Here is a 26004-nt window from a genome sequence, read left to right on the forward strand (position 1 = left end):
TAATTACTCGATTCCTTTTTATTGACACAAAAATATTAAACACCGTATCAAAATATTGAAACACATACATCCATATATCGATACATATTTCCCGTCCCTATTTTCAAATGCCAAAAACGAAAATTAAAAATAAAATGTAGCCAGCTGGCGTGGGTCCGTCGTTGACAAACTGGCATTTATACATGCACTATTATCTTCCTCTCCTGAAATGATGCTAAAATCGAAAACTATCTTGAATTTGGTAAGATTTCAGGTTCTCACAGGCGGCGATTATGAAGAAGACTGTTTTCTGGGATGTTGTAGCCTGAATTCTGGTAGAAGTTCGCCGACGTTTCGGAGGAACTTGCTGTCTGTATCATTAAGGTCTACTTGTCTCGTACATTGCCACAAGGTAAAACAAGGGAGATTTCAATGTAGTAAGAGGTATTTCGAGATTAAAATACTATAAAACAGTCGCCAAAGTGACTTGTACACTTTTGCTGCGATTACATTTAAAACAAATTCCGCTTAGTCCTATACTTGATAATTCCTTAAAAGTCAAGATCGGCATTACATTCGTATTACGGTTATATTTATGCTCGCTTTGCTTCCATAATTAAGTCTAATTATGCCATGCAATTAAGGAAATAAATAGACCTAATAAGCAGTAGAAGGAGGACTAGCCTTCACCCAACACCCTGATCGTTTCCGTCATGGAGAGGGGAAACGAAAGACAACACAGCAGATTTTCACTCGCTTAAAACACTGGCGTAATATTTAAGAGTGTTGCAGTCTGTGTCCAGTGTCCGGCGAGCAACGACTCACGTAGTCGCTAGTTCCTGCCAGCTGACTACTTCATAAGGAGGGGAGGGGATAAGGCTGCAGAGACTGTCATTCGCACGCTGAGCGGCCGGCTGAGAGGTCGGCCCAGCTCTGTTTTGTTCGTCGTATTTCGCAGACGGTGGAGACTCACTCTGAGGTCATTAGCATTATGGAAGACCAAGAAATTATAGAACCTGGTGGCGTTACAGGAGAAAGCCCAGGTCAGCTGGACACACAGCAGGCTATCGCAGCATCCCAGCCACTACCGTCACCCCTGTCAGGATGCTACTTGCTTATCGTTGTCGGCGAACCTCACTCACCTGAGCACAAGGAAATCATTCTACAGAGAATTGCTAAAGGTAGGACGTCTCATTTTCATTGTCTTTTGTGTGATCACATGTGAGAGGAATGGGTCTGCAGGGGTTTACCATTTCAGTAGCTGACAAAATGTAGCTACGTCTAATCCTAAAGTAAATTTGAAATTGTATTGTCAGAGGCAGGTTTTGTGAAATTCAACATTCTGATTAGTTAAAATTTATGCAGTGTTGAAACAAAGACACAAGTTTCGTGTAATTATTCCGTTCCTTCTCTACAAAACTAAATTGTTTCTTCAAGTTTCATGGCGCAACAGCTGTATAATACAGAATGACCATGAGAAAACTAATTGACAGTACCTCACTTTTAGGTACTTTACTAAAATGTTGAGGCAGACGTATGTAGTTGTGGTCCATGCCTCCAGATGCAGTCTCAAGTCTGTTACTGGAGATAAATGTTCAGGTCTGGGCTATAGGGAACGTGGGATTTCAGTCTTTGATAAACTCACAGTGAACGGAATTTCGCTTTTGCCTCTGTACGAATTTGATGAATGTGAATGTCAGAAATTACTTGCAGCTGGAACCTACATAAAAATCAGACATCAAACATGCTGAAAAATCTCTATCAAACCAAGGTGATATGGAATCCGACACCTTCTGATCGGAATGCCAGCTTATTAACAATTAGAACACGAAGTCTCTGCAACAAACGAATGATCAGGTTACTCTCTCGAAGATCGAACCCCGGACCTGTAGAGAACTATCGTGCTAAGTTTAACAAAATACTTGTTTATGAAGTCTTACTGTTCTAAAATTAAATTTATAGACTCAGGAAACTGTAAAGATTATAATGTAATCTCCGAACTGTGTAAAATTTGTGTTATAATTTAGGCATTAACTTGCAGGGACTGAACAAGCTCATTATCGCAGACTGTGAGTTGGGTTCAATCATGACTTTCCTAGTTGAAGCAAAATATTCTATGAGTTCTCTAGAGAATTTTGGAAATGAAGAAGTTAACCCGTGGCAGGACAATCATGAACAACGAATGTAAAACAACCGCGTTATCGCCACAGCTTGTAGAAATTAATTATCGAGGGTAAAAGGTCGAAGAATCGCAATTGCCAATGTCGAAAGAGCAAATTCAAATTCAGGAAATTAATATGCAACAGAGACACCGCTGATTTGCAGCATTCAACGACTTTTATGGAGGACGAAACATTTCAAAGACTTGCTCCCAGTGACACTTCAATTATTATGCAGGATTTACTTTTAAATACACATATAAGCATGAATATGGCCTCCCGCTGAAAGTCTGCCACACATTTGGTATTACGACAGCGATTTTTTTCTTATATTTTACAATGAATCTCTCATCCCTGGTAAAATGTAGCATAATTCAGAAGAATTAGAATGGTAGATGTTTACCGACGTTTCAGAGGTTTTTGCTGTCTCCATTACCAGGGGCGTTACAACCCAGAAGACAGCCATATTATTTCCTCATCTTTGTTCGGAATGTGATAATAAACAGCCGACAGTACTTTAAATTATTATCATACACCTAACTACTTCTGAATTATGCTATATTTCACCAGAGATGGGAGACTGACGGCGCCACAACCCAGAAGACATTCATCTTTGTACTGACCGCATTGAGAACCTCGAATCCTACATATGAAGATAGAATTCCGAAGGATACCGGTGCGCTAGATTCGTGTAGCAAATCTGAATGTTGAGATGATTGGCGATGTAGTTCAGTCTAAGTGTTCTGTCGACTGTTTTCATCACAGTCTCCGGAAGAAGAATGTGTTCTAGAATTTATCTTAATAGTGACCAAATGTACGAGAAGTCCATATTCGGTAAATACCGGAAGCACATTACGGGTGACTTAATGCGGTTAAATCCCCTTAAGCGATTAAATTTAATTTCTTACCAGGGAAATTATTTAACAAAGACTATAACTTATGTCATTCTATTTAGTTGGGTTCCCTATACAAAGACTGTCTTCGCCTAACACCTTCTTCCTGCGTCCACAGTTATCCTCCTATTATACAATAGCCTGTTTATGCTGATGACTGTAAGTCTATTTCCACTTCTTAAATTCTAAATTAATGTTGCTAATTTTATTCTCCTTTTTACATATAATTTTATAGGAATATTTTCCCGTATTTCCTAAGCCTACAGCATTACTATAATTTATTATCTTATAAACTACCTGTTTAGAAATAGTAAGACATTTTTTTAATTTAAAATTGTTATAACTACCAATAATGCCCGTCAAATCATTATTTTTCTGTCCTGCGAAGACAATAGAAGTCGCATATGGTATGAAAATAGCATATAAAATGATGTAATGCTACCAAGTATGAAGGCCATAGATGGTGGTCGATACCATTTTATGTTGACATGGTGACTGCTTGGGCATGCGAAAGCCAATTAGCGCTTCAGTCTTTTGGAGTGTTAAACAAGCAAATGAAAGAATGAGGAAACAAAGTTACAGCCATGGGTCAAAGAAATTGGTGTCGTGTTTTATTAACGCGACCACACTAAAGAGAGGGCTAGAAATTATCGTTACAGTTGCGAAGTAACATTTCCATAAATATGCCTAACTATTCCAGTGGAACAAAATTACGGACTCTTAAGGCTGTGTTGTTATGCCACGGTGGTTTAGCGGTTAGAACGCTGGCATTGTAATCCTGGGGTCTCGGGTTCGATTCCCGGCGGTGCCCGAATTTATAACTTGTGTTGGGCAAGGCCGTGGTCTAGGCAACACGGAGTTTTCCTTCGGGGGCTTCCCCGGTTTCTCCGTGGCATCCCAACAATTACTCCATTCACACACAGAAGAAGGCAATGGCAAACCACTTCTGCATCATCTGCCAAGAACGTATATGAACAGGTCCCAGTCCGAGAAAAGGATGGAAGGATCCTGTTCATATGGACCTGTCGTCAGACAGAACACTAAATAATAATAATAAGGCTGTGTTGCTAATGTCATGAAACACTGTTAAGTAGTTGAACGGAGTAATCTAAATTTAAACGTCTCTGATATTTATGAGCAAAAATCCCCCTTCCAAATTTAATGTGTGTTGCTTCGCTTTTATCGTAAAACTTGAACTATCCTACTCTTTAAAGCTGTAACTTTACTGGAAAATAAGATAGGGTGGTATTCAAACGTGGGGTGATTTTATGACACCCTAGTAGGCTATATTTTACCACCGATGATCGACGAAGTGTGGGATTACCAAAAGGGTACTTAGCCATAAACACTCAACTAAGATAAACTAAGGAAAACCTGTTTCTTTCATAAACAGGACTGTTGACACTTAGATATTACATCACGTGTAACAAATAAACCTTTGAATGAAAGGTTTCTAACATTTTACATTTTACATTTTGAGGAAGTCTATGTCTTCTTTTAGTCAGCCTCTCTCTCTGTCCAGTACCTTCATTAGATGCTTCGAATTACAATAAAACATCAAAGAGTTCTTTGGAGATTATAGTTTTCTTGGATGTTGCGCCTTGCAGACTGGTAGAAGTTTGCAGACATTTCAGAGGTGCTTACAATCTCAATCACTAGGGCAATGTTTGCCTTAGCAAAACCATGGTGAATATTGTTTTGAATGTATTTCTTTGTATTATATCTTCATTACTTCTGAATGAAATTACACCGCGTATTATCACATTAAAATTTACGTTTCAATACTTTCTTATCTTCACCAGATATTATTAAAACGGCCAAATGAAGGAGGATGAGATGGGTGGGGCATGCAGCATGGGGATGAGAAATGCAGACTGAGTCTTGTTTAGTCGGTCTGAAAAAAAGAGACTTCTTGAGCGACCTAGGCGTAGAGGGGAGAATATAATATATTAAGTTGGAATGGAATGGATTGGATTAATCTGGCTAAATACAGGGGCCAGTGGCAATGAATCTTCGGGTTTTTATAAGACGGGGAATTTCTTAACTAACTGAATACACTGTCGGTTTCTCAAGAGGGAGTCTATTCCACGTGGTTAGATAATTGACTCGCTAGTTATCTCTACAGACAAAATATATTTCTAGAGAATTTGGGAATTTTACCTTAGTATCACTGTAACACACTGTAAGAGATTTACAAATTCTTTAGTACACTCAACAAATTTGGACAATACATCTGTTCTATTTTTTGTTAGCTTTACAAATTTCAATTTTTCTTAGAGCGAAGTTCTAAAAGAGACTTTAATGAACTGGATTTTTCTAGTGGCTGAAGAATGCAGGGTATGTTATCAAGAAGGGGAACAAAGTAAATACATTATTTTTATTGTATTTCATTCTTTCGTCTCTTGCCCTGTCTTAATCACCGCTGGAGAGGATGGAAAGGTTTCTAGATAGAAATGTAACAAACAAGAAACTTCTAGATAGAGCTGGGGCTGCTTCTAGAGCGGAACTGTTATTGATGTGAGGTTACAAATGTACGATAGGGGATTGTGGTTTCTTGTTACCCTTGAAGAGACAGAAAATAACATTTACTCTCAGTTCGAAAGTTTTGATTACTTGTCGGAAAGAAATGGCTTTGTGCAGAAGTAATATCGCACTTGGAGTTAACATTTCAATTTATCTTCCACAGTTTCTTCGGCGAATGTTGTGCGCTTTTCAGGTCGTATTATTCACTAAACTCAACGTCAGGGGTTTTTCGTTTGTTCGTTGTCATCAAAGTACACCTCGTCGCAGCATCTTTGGTACATTAGGACTAAGAGAGATTTTCTTAGCTCCTGCGTCAAGACCGGCACTGGGGCCTACCCAGTCTCCTGTTAAAGATATCGGGGGTTATTTCCCCATTATTCAAGTGGATGAGACGTAAAGCTGACCTCTTTTCTCCATATAGTGTCGGGATCAATAAGGTGTGGAGCTATACCTCCACTGTCTACCCCATACGTTATCATGGCGTGTTCTTTAATAGATAACAGAAGGAAATTTTCCTTCACCTCGAGTTCAGAAAGGACGAAGGCCACGTTCCTTTCCAGCTGTAGCGTCCATTCCTGAGTTTGATGAACTCTTTGTACATATTAATTCGTATGACTTTGAACAATAATACAATAATAATTTATAGATTTTATGTGATTCCCAAAACCGATTACTCATCATTTCCTGCCTTGAATCCTCAGTTGATATAAAATAATAAACTTTTTCTTGGAAGAAGAAAGTGGGAAAAAATTGTGTATGCATATTTTGTATAATAAGTTAAATCCTTAAATAATTTACAACCGGAATGGCTTTGTATTAACAAACGCACGCTGTGAGTTAAGTTTTTGAACCGTGGAAACCATTTTCCCCTTTGTTGTCAAGCAAAAACCAACCAATGAAGTGCAGGTGTACTGCGTTTTCTGATCCCACACTCAAGGAAATTAATATGGCTTCATTTCTAGACCGGTTACGTTATATGCGACGTGTCGCTGTGGCTGGCTTCACAGTCTATCTGGTTATTGATCGATGCGCCGTTCGGCAGGTTTTTGTCTGCGTCCCATATTCCGGTCGTGCGGCCTCAGCATTTCTGCGTAGATTTTTCTTTTTACATATGGTAGAACTGCTGATATCTAAAAGTACTTGATTACGGCCTTGGGAAGGAACTTTTAGCAATTAGATGGGTCTCTTGAAGAACTTTGATGAAAGTTTTTAATCTGAAGCTTTTAAGAGAGGAAATTCTAGGGTTGATACGGGTACAAGAACCCAAAACCCGTACTGAAAGGACTAGTAGACTAATTCATTGTGATAATATCGTCTTCTTCAACATTTATGGATTAGACCTTATGGCCTTACTTTTGAAATTGAGAATCCTCTTAGGCACTTGGTAGGACTCTCTGGACGAGCCAAGATCCTATCTACAATTATGTAATTGCAAGTATAGCCACAGACTTTTGTTGCATTGTCGAAAGGCAAGATTCGATTAGGAAGCTGTTTTCATAATGCGCTATACCTAGAGGGAATAATACATCTCTCTGATTACACAGTTGATAGACCTCCCAAATGCAAGAAGATATGACCTAATACGATTCAGACGTGATTACATGTACGATTATTGTAATAAAACTGATTTTGTGAGAGTCAGTCATTCTGATGCATTCATTGCACAAACTTTACCAAGTGTTTTACTAATATTCGTTGAATAAAGAATGAAACAATTTAATTTAATAATATTTTAGGCGTATATTTTCCCTTAAAATTCACAAGGAATGTCTAACAGTGTTAATGCAGACATTTAACAGTCAGTATTGACTCTTAAAGACATTGAATTATTTAACACTGATGAGGGTAACCCAAATTAAAATGAGCTTAAAGTAGAAAGACGTGCAGAGACCACAATGGAGAAAATTATGAATGAATACGAGGGAAATAGGGTGTGGCCATGTGAACTGAAATTAACTGACTTAGAACAGGGTCCCGTTGACCAGATTTTGATAAGTAGGTGATAAGCCTTTGTATTAACCTACGTAATGTAGAACGCACTTAACGACCGAGTGCGGAAATATAACCAGGGAACAAGTTTAGTTATTGTCTCGCTATGTAGGTTACATTTCTCACTCTACAAACGTGACTATATTGTTCATGCTTGAGATACATTCGAGATAATCCAAAGACGTAGCTTTCAAGAGTGTCTGACGAATGAGTCCAAATGTCTAAAAAAAGGTTTGTGTAAGTAACGTTTTCTACCGTGTGAGTGAATTTAATAAACTTGTAGACATTTAGCGAAGTCACCTTGTTACAAAGTTAATTTCATTGCTTAATTTCATTAGTACTTCCTTCGTTATGTTATGTTTAGAGAAGTTTTCCTCGCGGAAAAGTTAACAAATGTGAATTCTAAGAAGCCTGCTACTGTTTCATTGAACAATGATGCAATCATTAACCTTCTGTCTGTAATGTGACGATGAGTGGATTGAATTCTGGGACTGGAAATGCTAGCACTGTACTTCTGATTTGCCCGAAAACCACGTAATTTAAATTTTGCAGACATTTTATCTGATTCCAGACAAAATTTAGGAACGACACGGAAAAAGATCCAGTTCTTTTCCTCAGGACGTCCTAAATAAATAAAATAAAAGACTGCTACAGTGCGTCCACGGTCTATTACCACGTTCCAAACTTTTGAACGTTACTCAATAAGAAAAGACAGAATTAATAAAATCTACTCATAAAGGATCTTCTGAATAAAATTAACATTACACAGAAAGTAATTTACTCATGTTTAAGAACTGTAATTAATTGGGCATAATTCTAAACTAGTTTCATCCATCTCAGAACCTATTTTATATAAACACATCTTAATGTTATTCTATCATGTCCTCGGTTTCATAAGTTTACGTTTTCCAACAAATTTCTCAACTAAAAATCTGTACGCATCTCTTACCTTTGCCAAATGAGGTACAGGCACAGTCCGTCGTATCTTAAATGGCATTATCATTAATAATAACCCTACTGTGCAACCCTGCAATCCATCAAGTTAAGATTATGGAAAACGGAACGTAAATAAATAAGAGCGGGTATTTGAATTTTTTTTTTTGGATATTATCCATCGTCTAGTAAATAAAATATAAAACGTAAAACCACGTTTCGGAGATGGGGCTCTATCTCTTGGTCCGGAGATAGGGATTAGCTCTATCTAGTGGGCCCAACTGAGTAGGAACCTGAAGACGGAGATAGAGCCCCATCTCCGAAACGTCGTTTTACGGTTTATATTTTATTTACTAGATGATGGATAATATCCAAAACAAAATTTATTCAAATGACTCATCACCATCGCCAAGAACTTTTAGATTTGATAAGAGCGAGTATGTTGAAACGTAATATTATTCTTTGCTAATGTTGTTCCTCAACGTTTGAGACAGTCTAACTGCAATTCCGTGCGCCGTCACAACCCAGAAGACCAACACGAAAGTCGATAACGATTGTAGAACAGGGGAATGCATTCAGGGCAGCAGCCGCTGAAGGAAGGTTTATGGTTCACGGAGTTTCAGCAGGAAGCCATTGGAAAGAACAAAGAAGGAAGAAAAAGAAAAAAGAAAATGAAAAAGAAAGCAGAAGCAGAGGTGTGGAAGTAGCATAACCTGAGTGAGCAGGGGAGCAAATACAAACCGGTGCAACAAGGAAATGTAGCATACAGAATTCGTCACGACCCGAACTTCAGGACAAGAACAGCGTAACAGTCACCCTGTTACGTGCACAGCATCGAACCGAGACCGGCCGCTCAGCAGTATCGATCTGAAGCATCACCTGGAGATCCAGGCTGGACTTTACCTTCTTGTTAGGTCGCAAAGCTGGAAGTGTTGAAGTTTCCTGTGGCTCTTACGAACTACTGTAGGGACGCAGGTGATAAAATTCTTCTATAACACATCCATCTCTGTAAGTCCTGCTTAATACATGTCAACAGTTAAGTATTACAGTGCCACACAATTAAAATCTCTAGTTTATCCAAGACCTTAACATAATCCAAAAACTAATTCTGCTGTAATGGTTACTTAGTTGCCGATACGTTGATTTCATAAAACGTAAATTGTCCCTAAGGTCTCCGCTAGATGCCAATTTCGTGGATGTATAATAAACATATAGATGCTAATTTCCATCACTATAGCTTTAACCGTACAGTTATTTTTTACACTTTATTAGGTCGTCCAAACTAAATTTCAGTCTCCAAAGAAGGTACCCTTTTTATAACTTAGACGCATGAAATGTCTAAGACATGTATTTTTAATACTTTCTTTAGTTACTTTACTTTGAATAAAAAACACATGTTTGTAAATAGCTGCATCACAAGTTCGTTTATTTGGCACCTTGACGCAGAACGTCATTTGGAGTAAAATTGATGTAAGCTACTTTTTTATTCTTTTACGTTATGAAAGATGATTTTCATGCCACTAGATTAAACAGGCGTCTGAGTAGAAGACAAAGTGGAAAATGGGGAGATGGCGGTCGTCTACGTAATTTTAGAAGTCCTATTTCAGTCATAACGAAACAGTGGCTATGGTTTGTAATACCAATAACAAGAGAATGTGAAGTTCACAGTCAGGCAACTGAGACGCTTCGCGAAACTTCATTCCGTCCAAAGATTCAGAGCGTGAAGTTTGCTTTAGTACTATTAAAGGTAATTTTTAAATCAATTTGTAGGCCGTCGGATGACTTTATGTCATACTTCATTATCCTATTCCTGAGGTCATCCTCTCTGAGAAATGTCACATGTCCGATTCTCATCGCTTACGTAGGTGTGGGCAGAAATTAAAGATTAACTGAACAACACAAAACACGATCATAAATGTGATAGAGTACCCCACATTTCAGTCGACACGTGACACAGTATCTAAATGAGAAATTCTCCGACCAATGGTTTGGTCGTGGTGGTCGCAGAATTGGTCACTGCTGTCACCAGACTCCTCTCCCCTAGATTTACGTGTATGGGATTCATGAAAAACATAGCGTATGACTAATCAGAATAAAGGAAATACATCGAATATTCGATCCTGTAAGATGCAGAAAAGACCCTGATGCTCTGTGTAAGGTTGAGATTATTTTGAACTTAAAATATCCATTTCTCTCCGTAACCGCTGTGAATCAGGCTCGTTTATACGGCATATCTGACGGAATTACTTTAGAAATATGATCTTGATACAGAATTTGCAACGAGATGTGTGCGTCGTATACTTCTGTTAGGTGCTCTTAAAGATTCATCAGCTTAGATATTAAGATAACTTTCCCAAAAACTGTTGTCTTAAGCCTCGTTATTAAACGTAACATTCTGGAAACTCTGGTGGAGTGAATGGAAGTATGAAACAGCCTTGCGCGTATCTGGTATTCAACGTCGGTTTCTTAAATGCGAGACAAGTAACCACGAACTTATCTGTACTGCCTGATTGAATTGTCTTTTCTTTGCAACAGTAGTACAATAAATAGACTATAGAAACACATCAATGGGTCACGGGTTGAGAACCCCTACCACGCAGGAAGACCATTCATCTGGGGAGTAGCCATTACGTTTATTCAGACAAAGCAACGCGAATGAATTGTGACGACCTGACCTTCTTTATGAACATCCAAATTGTTTACCGTTTGAATTAAGGTATTTTTATTGTGTCAAATCCAGGTTTGTGCTAATATTACATATCATTTATTTATCCATCAGCAGCCACAAAACCACAACCCTCTCACAGCTGATTGTTAACGTGAGGAACGCGAAACCCCTTGGCTCGAAACAACATGCAGTTTATGGAAGGAGATATACTATGGAAATGTAAAATATACAAAACATGTCGCAATTATTTATGGTAACGTTATGTGAAACACAGACGTAATTTCATGAGAGATTACATAATTTATTTCTATTATTCTAGATATTTTTTATAGCGGGGCTTTATTGACACTGGCTGAAGCTGGCTATTGATGCATTGTATCTCTGTTCTAGTGCATGGAGTACCATTTAATCACGAAAGTATTACTTTCTATTTTTAGCTTTCTCAAAGTGTGAGCCGGACTAACATTGCTATTGAACTTCTACCCTGGCATACAAATTGTTCGGGAAGTCTCTTGAAAAATGTTAATTTAGGAAAGCAAGAAGTTCCTGCAAAGATGACGCAAATGGTCTAAGAATGAATTGTGAGGATTAAGGAGCTGACAAAAGCAATAGAAAACATCCGTTGTTATAGCCCTTCGTCAGCTAGAATTGAAACCGCGGACCTTCGGAAGGTGGAACAGGCGTGTCACCGCTCAGCGGAGCAAGACGTTATTGAAACTGACAAGAAACAACTATGGTGGCTCATAGTACTATGAATGAAAACTTGTCTAGCGATTTTATAATTCGCTACGTGTCAGGGCATAGAAGGTCGGCCGTTCTTGTTGAGCTTCGATCAGGAAACGTTTTGCTGTGCAAAGAAGACAAAAATTTGTCGTTGACCTCTGGACACACAGGGACAACTTTTTCACGAACTAGCCGGCCACTGAATCTGGGTCACCTATTGCTGCAGAAGTGCCTCTTGTTCATGAGAAAGTCTGTAGCAGGAACTGGGACAACACTTCTGCTTATTCTCTCCCCCCCCCCCCCCCCCCACCACAATAATCCAGTCGATGTTGATCTTCTGGACTGAACCTTTGTGTGGAGTTGTGGGTATCCACTAACGTTTTGGGGGAACATACTGCCTCCATATTAAGGGATATATTCAGCTATCGCCATCTTCTGCGAGAACCTAAGAGTTCCAACTAATTCTGTTTAAAGTGTTAGGCCGGTGTGACTCAACTTGTTGTGCGCGGGCCACATCCGACACCATTCAACTTGTATCCAGGCCGTCGAAATTATTTTTTAATTTGTTACTAGTTACTACAAGCTCAATTAATTTAGTTACTCTGAAGAATTTAAAAAATCGCGATTCTTATCTCGTCTGTTGCTTTACGTAAAAGGGTCACACAAGCCATTGAGTTTAGAACCGTATCTTAAACGTTTTTCAGCTAAAAATTGTGTCAGATAGAAGATGATCAGTAGCAAATTTAAAATAATATGTAACTAGACAAATGTGTGCACATTTTAATAAAATTTATATTTGAGAATTATCTATGGTAATTCATCATTTTTGAATATGCTTTGTTAAAGAAAGGCCAATTAGTTATCAGTTTTTAAAAAAACAGTGCTGTTGGGTTCAACGGAAAAACTATTCTTGGCCCATCGATCGACTAAAATGGTCCACAACAGAAATATTTAGCAGCGTCTTAGAAACCTAACAACCCAGGCTGTTCATGTGTTAACAGTAATGGGAGCCGAAGCCAAGTCTTAAGAGGACGATTCAGTGACACAAAACTACACTAGAACGGGGTGTACTGGGAAGCTCCCTATATAGTTATGGTCCCTCGTCTCTTATTCTATATTTAACATTATACACCCCACAACAGCAAGTAAAAGTAGAACTTGAAACCCTACTGCTTCCCCCTCTCTGGCTTGTCTGTTCGTTAGGTTCGAGACGATGTAAAATGTCTGTCTGCATACTGAAACAATTCCTCCTCTCGTCAGTCGGCCTTCCCCCACAGTAGCACGAGGAATTAACAAAAAGAGGCTTGGGGAATTCTGTCAGGAAGATGTATCGGCTATCCAAATTTAGAGTTTGTATTTGCGACGCCAAGGATATGAGGATGCCGTTATTTGTGTACTCCAACGTGGAGTTTTAATTTATTCAAATAAGTTACATTTTAGGTTCTAGCGGAAGTGAAGACGTCAATGTTATCCTTCTGTTTCCATCTTCAGGGATGAAGCCCCCAAGAAGATTGAGCTATGTTCCTCCGAAACATTGGTTATTAACCATTAACCAAAAATCCACGATGCGTCACAAAATATAAGAACAACCATTACTATGCACATTACACTTAGTGGTAATTACACGTATTATCTGATTTTTAACATTCATTAACTCTGAAGTTTGTTCATACACTGCATTTACGACTTTTGCACGATTATCAGGCAGAATAAAAAGCGACTATTTCCTATAACAGCTTCAAAGAGTCCATCTTTGTAATGGAGACACTTTTCGTTTGCGGTAAGGACTGTATTCTCAAATATTATTCAGACGAGTTTTGGCTTCAGTAGGTTAGATGGGTTGTAGCCTACACAGAGATTTCAATGCTATGAAACACAGTAAGGAGCATAAATAAATAATTTAGGATATTTAATAAATATATCCAGAAGCACACTTATCACTGTTGCAAACAGTTATACTGTATTTAAATGTGAGGCTGCAATAATTGGAAAGATAAGGTGCCACTGCATCATACAGACCGAGATGATTCTGAAGTCAAAATGTATATAACGGTTCCCCGCTCTCTCTTAAAAATTTAATTAAAAGCTTCATATTATAGAAAGTGAGAAATTGACAAATTCTCTAATAGGAAGGAATCATTATTCAGGACATAACCAAACCCATCGTATAACAACAAAACCTTATATAACCCAACCTAAAGAACCTACCATTACCTTAGCTAACCTAAATAAAACCTAACCTAACATAACCTAACCTAAGTTAACCCAACCTAATCCAATGTAACTTCTACCAATCGAACATAAAGAATTCCGAAATAACCGACCCGCATAGAATAAACTCCAGGGCCGCTTTACGACTTCCACATAACCTTCCAGGACTTCTCCAGCAATTCTCCAGGATTTATCCAGCACTTCTCCATGGCCAATGAAATTCCGCATAAACTATCCAGGACTTGTCGTACAACACTCTAGGACTTGTCCAGAATTTTTCCAGGATTTCTCCAGCAATTCTATCTGACCAAAAACTTCCGCATAATCGCGTAAAATCTTAATATTAATAAAAATGGCCCAACCTGTAGCTGTCGGAACATTTCTTATGAAACATTTTCATAAAGGGAAGGAGAAATCGAGCATAATGCAATGTAAATAATACTTGAATTCTATCTCTGGTCTTAGATACACATTTTTAACACTATTAATGATTTGTTAATAAAATATCGACTCATTTTACTTTTACTTAAGGAATCCCATTGATTTGAATTCAGGATTGCTGATGGGCATCCAGTTCATATATAATCTTCTTCGGATGGAATTCAGTGATATCGACAAATTTTTTGGATTTCGCTTTTTATCAAGATGAAGGTGATATCCATCCAAGTCAATCGATCGAGGCACATAAATATATGAATATACTTTATTATACATATATATATATATATATATTTTACGTAAAGGAGGTATGAAATTGGAAATAATTTTAATTTTCACTGCTCAGTCTGTCTTGCACTAGAGACAGGACACCTGCCACTAATTATAGTGCAGCTGGAAGTCTGCTGCTAATTTGTTACACCGAATCCAGTTTATTTAGAACAAAATTTTTACGATCTCTGGAATACTAGTTACAGCTGGAAAGTGTCTCACTTGAAAGATTATTATGACATTGAGAACAGATGGAGAATTGGCAGTTTAAGAAGCATTTCTTCCTCTATGTAGAATAAGTATGGAGACAAGCAACGATTTGAAGTCGAAATAAAATTTACAAGACGCAGTATTTCATAACGTTGAAATTTCTGAAAATAATTAGTCGAGATCGGTAGTAAGAAGGCCTCAGGTACTCACCCGAACGCTGGAGACGAGGCAGCTTGGTTCTGATGACTACGAAATAAATAAATGAATGATTAGTGGAAGACTATAGACACAATTATTGTGTCATGATCAAGTACCAAACAGGAAGAAAATTACATAATAATTTATGCTGGAAATGGAGCAGGCTTGCCATGTCCTGTATTTGGAAGATTCTCGACTGAAATGTTAAGCACCGCATTTACCGACTAATACGTCACGTCTTTCCTCAGTCCTGCCAGAACAATGCAGTTCAAATAGTGGAAAGCAGCTCCTCTCTCCTTATTTTCCAATTATTTACGTGATGTAAATACTAGGCTATTTTCCCGTGATATCGCTTAGCACTTGTCACCCATTCGTAAGCTGCCAGCAAGTTATTCATAACAATTTATAATTTATCTTTTTTTGAATTCGGATTGGATTCATGTGGTGGGCTTTTGTGAATTTTTTAATGAACCACCGGGTTTCATAAAAGGCAGGGAATTTCTTGACTGACTGAGCTTGTCAAGAATGACTTTGCTGCACTGAGTTAGTTAACGATAAATAGGAAGGATGTAGGAGAAATGAGTTGTGTCCTCTGCTTGAAGGGACTGAGAGAAGGATGCAAGACCACAAATAAGCCAAGCCGGTACTACAATTACGATTTGAGCATGAATGCGGACCACTGCATCTTGACATTCCGATAAACCCAACAGCTGAGCGTAGGATTTAGTTGATTCCAGTGTCTGTGGAGTGTAACTGGAAGGTTTAAAACTAAATAGATCTTGTAATTCCAGGAATGAGAATAAGAGAAAAAGACTGGTGCTCTGAACTTCGCCTCTGGGAAGAGAATTTTAAGAATCAAACCGGAAGAAAAAGAGAGTAGAAAATGTGAAGATCTCACAACAGCTGATGGACGGAAATAGAGCTCAAGATGCTGACAGGAGGGACTGGGGCGTCAAGCTGGAGAACAAGAGACGAATGATGTGCGCTTATGGTTGTGAGATCACCAGCCACATAGTAGCGCTCCACTGTATGTCCAGATTGCACAGCGTTATAATTACACTTATTGGGCCTAACAAGTGAATGATGATCTTCATGTTTCAGTAATTCTTAAACCTCTGAAGCCGAAGTTTATCTAAATATTAAAACCTTTATTCCTACCGCAAAGAAAACGTAACACTTCACCAGTACAAAGATCATCTGGTTAATGCTGTTTACGGAAGTAATTTATGTTTGTTCTGAGAATCATAAATGCATTCTGTGACAAACCTGCAAGGAGTTACGTTTGCAAAGGAATGTAGTATATATAGTTACCACTGAGCTTTTAACAGTTAAAGGAGTCGTATTTACGTCATCGGGCTTTTTAAACCTCAATATCAACAGTTTTTAATCACCTCGCTCTCATGTGTGTGTCCGCCATGTGTAGCTTTATTCGCGATAATTCCGTCAGCGTTGGAAATATTTTCTGACGGTCTGTTTAACTTCACTGGAAATTACCTGAACCAACCTTTCCCAGCTTTAAATTTCAAATGCCATGTTTGTCAAACTAATGACAACTCTAATACGAATATTTTATACAGTTTTGACTCGTTGCATATATGAGTTTAACAGCAGGAAATTTTTCCGCTCTGAATTATTTGGCCTCGTTCAGCGATAAATCACCTACGTTGCAAAGGCGAGGTCGTGGATTAATCTTTAATTGGAGGCAAAATTTCATATTATTTTTTAAAAAACTTGTTAAATCGTTATACTCATCTTTTGTTCACATATCAATAACATTTATATTTGTGTATATACAATACTATGGTCATTCGTTATTTTTAATAAGTATCGTTAAAGACAACAAAAACTGGCTATTAATTTAAGAATAGTGCCATCGTGTGTTTCTTAGCCCTTAGGTCCGAAGGGATAAAAAATTTGGACCACCCCCCCCCCCTGGTTTAAAGTAATTCTCTTGTTGGAGAGAAAAAAATTAATCGCAGGGATTATTCCAAGTAGGAAACTAGCGACACAGTTAGTGTATCTCTTCAGTCACTCTAAGCCTACTCTAGATCAGTGTAAGTATACAATTGAGTAATGTCTGTATATTTTCTTGCTGAATTTCGTTTACTCAGATTCAGACTCAAAACACTGAATACAATCAGGTCTCCAGGAATAGAACCATCCAGTCGCACGAGCGACTTAAAGCTTACATTTTTAGACAATGGTTGTCTTTTGGGATGTTGGGTAATATAGTATTGTAGAAGTAAATCTCTATCAGACTATACAGTGCAAATTCTCTTCGCCGTAAGAGTCTAAAGTCTCATCTACCGCATTTTTCAACTTAGTCTTAATAAACGTTTTTTGATAACTGCTGAGAGTACTAATTCTAGAGTCCTGAAAAAATGTACAAGGGATATAACACAATAACAGGTCTGTAAATGGCTGTATTATTCATTATCTTACATACAATCTTCATTGAGTTACCAGGATGGAACATTTTACAGACAATTCTGAAAGCATGAGCTTTATTTAGACGGTCAGATGAACTGAATCGTGCCTAGGAACATGACATTGAAATTGGCAGGGTTGCTCTGTCACACATTCATAATCCTAACTTCATGAGTGTTGGTAATGCCACAGATCATCAATTGCAAGAACACCATTCGTTGTTACCAGGCAGCAGAGCATGCAAATTGAATTAATCGCTCTCTACTGGATTCTAACACCGCCATCTTCCTTGACGGCATCCTCTCACGGAATGACTGCCGAAAGCGAAGCAACAGGAAGTGACGTGTTGAGTTATGTCACGATTGTGCGTGAGACTAACAAAAACCATTCGGGCATCATTTTTTTAAAGCAACAAATGAAGGTTCGAAGGATCGAAACAGACCTTGGTAGAAATTTCAAAATTCTAAGACACCCAACTTTCAAACCTCACGTCGTGGAGCGTGGATAGAGTGAGAACGTTGTAATCTGTTTTTCGTTTACACGTCTTAACCCTTCAAAGCCCAATGGTAACTATATGCACCACAGGCTTTCAAATCCAGTCACTGCACTTGTGAGTTTATTATTATTCTGAGAGTAAATATCGATTACTCGCCTAATCAACATTAACCTATTGATACATGTAATGGTGACATGTTTTCTTTGCGGCAGGGACTGAATTATTAACTTTTATTTAGGCTATTTTCAGTTTCAAAAGGTTAATAATACGCATTTGTTTTATCAGTAATTATTTTTCATCATGCTAAGTGATGCGGTATTACCTTGGTCCAATTGAAGTCTTGACTAGAAAATAATAATCATTTATTTAGCCCCAACATACATCAAATGTGAACTGGCATCAATGAATAAACAAATTAAAATTGTCGAAAGGAATGGAAAGAGATAAATTATAATTTTGTATTTTCTAAAAAGAGTCTAACACCAAATCGAAATTAGGTGAAATGAGTCGCTTATCATTGTCCTGAGCGTATAACTTAGTCAGTTTTTGAGGTCCACAAATTTTATATTCGTGCGAAACGAACAGTATCTCAGCATGACAGATGGCGCACAGATCGAGAGGGATTAGTGGGGAAAAGTATATGCATAGGACTAGGATTGTAATTACATTCTTTGTCATCTGGAAGTAATGACAACGCGTAGTCACAATGTTTACGCTTTTAAACAGCGCACACAACTCGTTCTGTGTGGCTTATCTTTCTTGTTGTGGATGACTTGAAATTGCTTCATTCGGGTCTTCCTCTCGTTCCACATAGCAAACATCATCCGGGAAAACTTGCAAACATGTTTCCTATTCACTCCTTTCCCTCAGCTTCTATGGACCTGTCCTTGCACAATAGACTACCGCAGAATTAGATTAATTGCTGCAATTGCCAAAGATAAGGAACTTGTATTATGTCTCAAATTACGTGGAGTTGGGTAGATTTTCATTTTAACAATTCTTGCCGTAATTAAGATAAATTAAGACGAGGGGATTGGAGACAAGCGATTTTCTTGCAGCTAGTGCAACTGTCTACTGCAGGTGTCAAGACTCTGGTTTTATTATCGGTCCAAGATTTGCTATTATTTTTCGTGGTCTTTCTCTGTCGCTCCAGCTGATGTACTGTACGATCATTGGTGAAATCAAATTAAGAGGACGAGATGAGTGTAGTATATAATACTCATTGGAGTTATTATAAATTCAAAAAAATTATTTGGAATATATTAAGGAAAAAGACGAATTTTTTCGTCATGTTTCTTACTCCAATTTGGAAGCAAACATGCTATGAAAACCTCTTAAAAATTAACAGCTGTACGACATAAAAGAATAGAATCTACTCAACTCTTGGACCCTCGGTTGAGAAACACTGGGTTACACCCTCCTTTTTAGCACGGCCTCCGCTGATGGAACATCCGTCCCGAAATGACAATTCCCGCTGTATCATTCCTCGCCTTGTATTTGTCTGGGGGACAGTTTTCGCTTGTGCTCGTCCAGAGGCGGAGGATGAGAGGCACAGGACAGCGTTCCCCTCACTACACGGACGGGCATCGACCCTCGGGGGGCTATAAGGGTTGTGTACAAATGCGGAGAGTTGCAGCACACCAAAGGATAACAGCTACGTTGGAGGAAGCATTTCACTTCTCTTGTATTTCCTTCACATATTTTTTATTCTCCAGAAAGCACGTGGAAATTTAAGGTAACGCTAAGTAGGATTTGAGGTTCTGATGGCGGTGAGTACGAAGGGCGATGATCGTCCTCATTACGGAGTCAGTAAGGACCTCTGGAACGTCGGTAAACTTCTACCAGACTACACGACGCTACGGCCCAGAACACAGCCGTCTTCGTCTGAGGTGTGGTCGCGGAAAACCTGAAGGAAGGGGATCCCTGGGGATCCTAGGGGTACCTAGATGGGGAATTATTTTAAAATGAACGCATAAGAAATACGAGGACGAAACTGACCCTAGCTGTTGTGAACAGTATGACGAAATTATTGTCCGTAGATTTTCGCTGCTAGAGGTTAGTGTGTAACTTCGGCTTTTGGGTACGAGCCGACGTGGTTTGCACCAAATACTCGAAACCGTTATACGTTAATGAAATTTCGGGCTTTATAAGATTGAAATATTTTGAATAACTAAGCAACTTTCAGCTTCTCTAAAAGACCAGTTGTCCATATAGGCCTAGTTAGTAGTTTTGTCTTCCTTGTGGAAACAGTGATGATCATTCGGGAACCACGATGCCACGAAATTAACTTTTGCCCGACGATGCACGGCGGCAGTCACCAATAAATGGCTATAAATACCGATTTAATGGCGGTTTCAAGGTCATTCTTTGCCATCGAGGGTTATAGCAAGATTTTAGTTAATGATTAACTGGGAAACAGAAAATAACTCAATATAATAATGTAGCGACTCTAATAGCACCCCATGTGTTACACTTATTCGACATGGATCGCGCTGTTCTGGTCCGTTACGTCTAGACAGACAGACAGTCAGCCAGCGCACAAGGACGGATACCGTGCGTCCTGAAGGTTTCCACTGCGAGGACCAGAAATGGAAGCAGCTACTAGAAGTGGCTTACTTCCTTTCACGTCCGGCATTCTTATTTTGCGTGGCTGGTGGCAATTATATACAGTCTTTAATAAAACACGTGCGTTCTCGTTAACAAGTCTGGAGCCACACAAACTTGATCAGCAAACTCGATAAAATTATAAAATAAACAAATGAGAGTAAAAATACGCATCAGAAAGAAAATTCCCTCAAGCTACAATGATTCATTCTCAGCATCATTAGAACTCCATATGACGAGATAACACTAAAAAAGAAACAGTTCTACAAATATACATCAATTAACACTCGCTACTTTATATTCGTACCCATTCGTAATTGTAAACTGTCAATCGCGCAGACAACATAACGTTGCATTATAGGATTATTAATGAATGAGGTCAATATATTCCCTTCAGAATCTTGTTCTGAAACTCCCTCAATTCATTTCATTGATTGTACTCGCCGCGAAAGTCTCAAATCCTACATCATTTTATTCCCTTAGGGGGCAAGATTAATTTTCGCACACATACATAACAACAGGCAACTTCACATTTTAATCGTTGCAGTTTTAGACATGTGACGGAAAAATATTCTGAACTGAATAAAATCACAAACTTTTCCAGGTGTCAAGTTTTTTTATGAACGTACTTTTGATTTGTTATTGCTGTTACTAAATATTTAACTTTGCTACCTTGACGAAATATTTATTAGCCGCCTTTGCATTATAATTTAAATATAACTTATTGTAACGTGATTCCAATTTATGTTCAACTGTTCACGAATAAATAATTTATTTAACCATTGCATGATGGTAATGCTTCATCTATTCAACGCTACGCATATAAGACGTTCTGTCCTCAGTCTTTGAAATTTCCTTCTCTGTATTCTGTTTTCCAAATAATGTCTCATAAGTAAACAAGAGACTACTCGTAACAGTCACTATTTATGGAACTGTAAACCTTCTTTAACATGGTTCAAGCAAACCCCCATTAACGACAGCCGCTGAGAGAAAATTTGACCAACGTTTCAATAAAGAATAACAAAATACAAACACATCAGAAATAACAAGTAGTTCAGAAGGAAAGAAGCTAAAAATGAAATGAAATTATCTTAATTAATTGAATTTTAAATAGAATATCCCTTGAATAAATTTACCTTAATGATGCATAACATCGTTTGTATGTAAATAATTAATTTGAATAAGAAGCTGTTACCTTAACGGAAGGTCCTACGAATACATTTAGGATGATGTATAACATCCTTAGTATGTAAATACTTAATTTGAATAAGTCAAGTTTTAAGTACAGGAAGAATTATTGGACTGGAGGGAGACTGGTGTTGCAAAATGGCGTCTGCCTTGTATTCGGGAGGTTTAAGGATAGAACCTCAAGCGAAGCTACTCCATCCCACATGGTTTTCCTCAGACTTTCAGAATAAATGTAGTAGCTTCAAATAGGCTACGACTTCGTCTTTTCTCATCCAATAACATTAACACACATCGCACTGGACAGCAGAGAGTCGCAGAACTGATTCAAGATTTTCTAATGAACCAATGAATACAGTAAACCAAGAATATTGGCTTAGTGCGTGAAGTAGCTGAGTCGAGTTCAGGATGACAGATTCATTCACGTTAGAATTACCATTTCATTAACTAATTGCATTGAACAGAGTTCGTCTTGAGAGACTAACAGTCGCTCAGCTATGCAAGAAATTCCTTGCATTTTATGAACGCCTCGCTGTCACAGACAATGTCCTTTTTTACACGTACGTGGCAGCGGAAAGGGGGAGTTTTTTTTATAAATGCGGGCGTTTTTCCAAAGTAAGGGCAAGCAACAGTGAAGGATACAGAGATATTACAAGAAACTCGAAGTGAACTAAACCAGCCATCACCTCGACGTGGTAATATTGCCGTAATGTTTTACTGTTGATAATGTAAAGAGTGTAGCTCTGTAATGGCTCGTCCTAGGTAAATAATTCAAGAAATTGGGATTGCAAATAAATTTCCCCACTCTTTTCACATTATAATTTTTCTGTGGCCAAGGACACGTCGTACATTTATTCCTAGTTATTCATACAAGAACACGTTTTCTGTTCTTTCAACAAGTCTTTCCGAGCTTTGTTTTAGATATTTAAGGGCTAAAAATTCAACCCTCAAATTAAATTAATCACGGCTTAGGACGTTTAAAAATTCACATCACGGACTCTTCTAGGCAGGCGTCTGGCTAAATTTGAAAATGGCATGTTTCGCACATGCATGACTTAACCACCGACAACAACAACATCGAAGCTTAATTATTCTGCCCGCCCTTGTCCTCCCCGTGGTACGGGATTACAGTGTTGACTCTTCCGAACTTGTGTGGTAGACGCTGAAACGAGGACTAGCTATGATTTATAATGAGCTTTAAGAGGGCCGTGGTATGAATGGTAAATGAGAGGGAATGTAAGGTGGCTCGGCCTGGCTGACGACATTATTATATGTGGTACGCGCACTCCCTCACTGTAAATATTATTATCACAAGTCAGTACATTGCACAGGAGGGCTCTGATATGATAAATGCAGCTGGGTATTACCCCAGTGGCGTGGCAGCCATGAGAACGTATTCCCACGCTATTTGTACGTTAATGAAGTAGGTACCGTATGAAATTATCTGACTTGGCAGCTTACTTCTGCTACGCTCAAAATTTGGTTACACAGATTTCGTCTTACACTGTACTTTGATGTGCCATCTAGTGAACAACTTTGCTGTTTTTAAACAATTTTGTGGTTTATACCCTATTTATTATGTATATATTTCCCATTTTTTGTTTACAAGGCTTATTTCTGTTTTTTTTTTATTTCAATTACTCTTATGTTCCGTTTCAAGAAGTAAAATATTTCAGTTTTAATTTTTTTGGTAATATTGTGGTCGTTAGGGTACGTAACCCCAATTACAACTTTGCGCTTATGGAAAATAGCGAATCGCTTTGCAAACTGTAACCAGGAACGTAACTAATTTTAAGAGCTGAGACTGCCTGTGCAGGATAATCAAGGAACGGATTCATAATACTTTAGTTATTCAACACAATTTTTGATACGTACATTTAATAAAGGAATTTGGTCAGCTCAGTGGTTTCATGTCTGGTATGTTGGAGTTGTTTTAATGTAAACGTTAAAAAAGGAAATACAGGGAACGTATTACCTCCAGTTTCATTCAGTGGATAATTAAAACGAATCTGTTTTTCCAATCGCTTCCAGTGAAGATAAAGTTACACTTCAACAGAAAATAGGAATTCCGTCTTTCTGCCACGTGTGAAGTTTCTTCGTCATACTTAGGCTTGAATGCGCAAGCCATGTGCGACAAATTTACACGAGTTAGGCAGCCATCTTTTTACAGGCTAAAGCGTGTAACAGCCTTCGTTTATGGAATGGAACCACGCCTGTGGCAATTTATTTCTAAGTGGAAGTTAGATGAGAGTTCCTGACGCTTCTGAAATACGTATATTGGTTCAGACACGCCTGTCGAATACAAACTCCAAGAACGGTTGTGGCAGGTCTAAATGGTTTTCTTCCGTTCGATAAAGTACTAAAAGAATTGCCCAGGATTCTGAGAAAATAATATCACACACGTTTAAGATAATTTGGAAAAAAAATAGAGAGAATAAAAATAGAATATATGCACGAGTGAACGCATTCTGGTCATATCGTTTAGAAGCATTATCTTAGTATCTCCTTAGACACAAGAATATTGATACAGATTATAGCTGCACATTTGCAGTGCGGAAGTAATTATAAATACGATTACAAGCTCAAACACAAATAGCATTACGAAATAAATACAGACATTTAATTAAATACATTTGTATCATTATGTTACACAGTTATGAAGTTTTGCGTATTCGTAGATTACAAATTATGACCGGTGTTTTATTCTGAAGGACATGTGATAAAATTTTCAATTAAATTTAATGTCATTTTACAACCATGTTCCAAGAAGTAAAGACTACATGATCATATCTTATCAGGTAATCGTATTTATTAAATAATCCTAAAAATATGGCGTTGAAGTCAAAATAAGTTCCGCCCTTACCACGCCATGTGAAGCAGACTATAAGTTTGAAACACAAACTGTCCTCTCCTTAAGAAGCAGATAAAATGTTAAAGGAAATAGTTCTTCCTCTCCCAGCCTCGTTTTTATTAAGCTGTAGCTGTGTGTGAAATCAAGACCGTGTCCTTAACTGCAGATAAAATATCTGAATCGTTAGAAGAGAAGCCATCTACAATAAATATATCATTAGCGTCTGTATTCAGAATTGGTCAGTTACTGTGTGATTCTTTGCTGTGAAATTCACGGCCATTGTTACATAAAAATAAGCATCATGGATCAAACGTAACGATCCATTAGGGCTGAAAGAATGAGATGGATTATGTGATTTGTGATGAGGCTTCACATTCTTGCAGGGTATTGACCTTAGTGCAGTGTTCGAATCCAGTTTTGATACGTGGCACAGAACAAGAAGTAGATCACTGTAAATTAATCTGGCAACAGTGTCAGAATAATAAACAGTGCTCTTCATTCCTAGCGAATACAACATCACTGCTCTGCGTCTGAGACCCAGAATCCTTTCACAACAGTAAACGATCATCGCCCAACCAACATTGCTTATAAAAAGACAGATGAGATTGGTCACTGGCCTTTCTGAAGCATAATTCATGTGATGAGAAAGATTGCAATAAAGAATCCAATAAGTTGTAGACTAGCAACGTCATTGCTTGTTCGTTAGGTTGGACTGTTCGTGTTCAGATGACGTTGCGTAGATCGTGACCATGTTCCGCAGGACTTCTGAATCAAGTCGAGAACGGGTTAATTAAATTTGATATTGAAGAGTCCTACGAAAAATTGACAAACAAATTTAAGTTTTCATTTAATCGGACAATTTTAAATACCACTTTACACAAAAGCATAAATACATATTTTTTTGAGTTCGTGTCAAATACTTCCAAAAAAAGTTCCACTTCACGACTTTTATAACATAGGAACATGAAATGTAAGTCACTCGAATTTAATTTACTTTACTTCGGTACGCATTTCATGTAGTATTAATCGATTAAAATTGATCGTTACAATCAAAGATGGCGTCATGCGAAGTTTAGTTCCGTTTTCGTCGTCCACTTGGTGACACCTTATTTTTTCCACCAAGAGGATGAGGTGCCACGTCACAGTTGACTGCATCGCACTGTGTGACCCAGTTTTATTAAAGGAACTCAGTAAGTCAAGAGAATTCAACAAGACTTTGGTAAAACGACTTGACATACACATTTCAA

General features: G+C 38.1%; 1 protein-coding gene across 2 annotated transcripts in view; it reads left to right on the forward strand.

Annotated features, from left to right (window-relative positions):
- Nucleotides 1-782: 782 nt before the first annotated feature.
- The window catches only part of LOC110835020 (microtubule-associated protein futsch), a 93688-nt gene continuing 68466 nt past the window's right edge, over nucleotides 783-26004 (forward strand). For both annotated transcript variants that reach the window (XM_087344907.1, XM_087344908.1), the window contains exon 1: nucleotides 783-1160. In XM_087344907.1, the coding sequence (XP_087201033.1) occupies nucleotides 971-1160 (190 nt within the window). In that variant the 5' untranslated portion in view covers nucleotides 783-970. The remainder of the gene's footprint in view (nucleotides 1161-26004) is intronic.

The sequence above is a fragment of the Zootermopsis nevadensis genome, unplaced genomic scaffold (assembly GCF_977971745.1).
Source record: "Zootermopsis nevadensis isolate Lab colony 2312 unplaced genomic scaffold, Znev_1.0 Znev_ptg000008l, whole genome shotgun sequence".
Lineage (NCBI taxonomy): Eukaryota > Metazoa > Arthropoda > Insecta > Blattodea > Termopsidae > Zootermopsis > Zootermopsis nevadensis.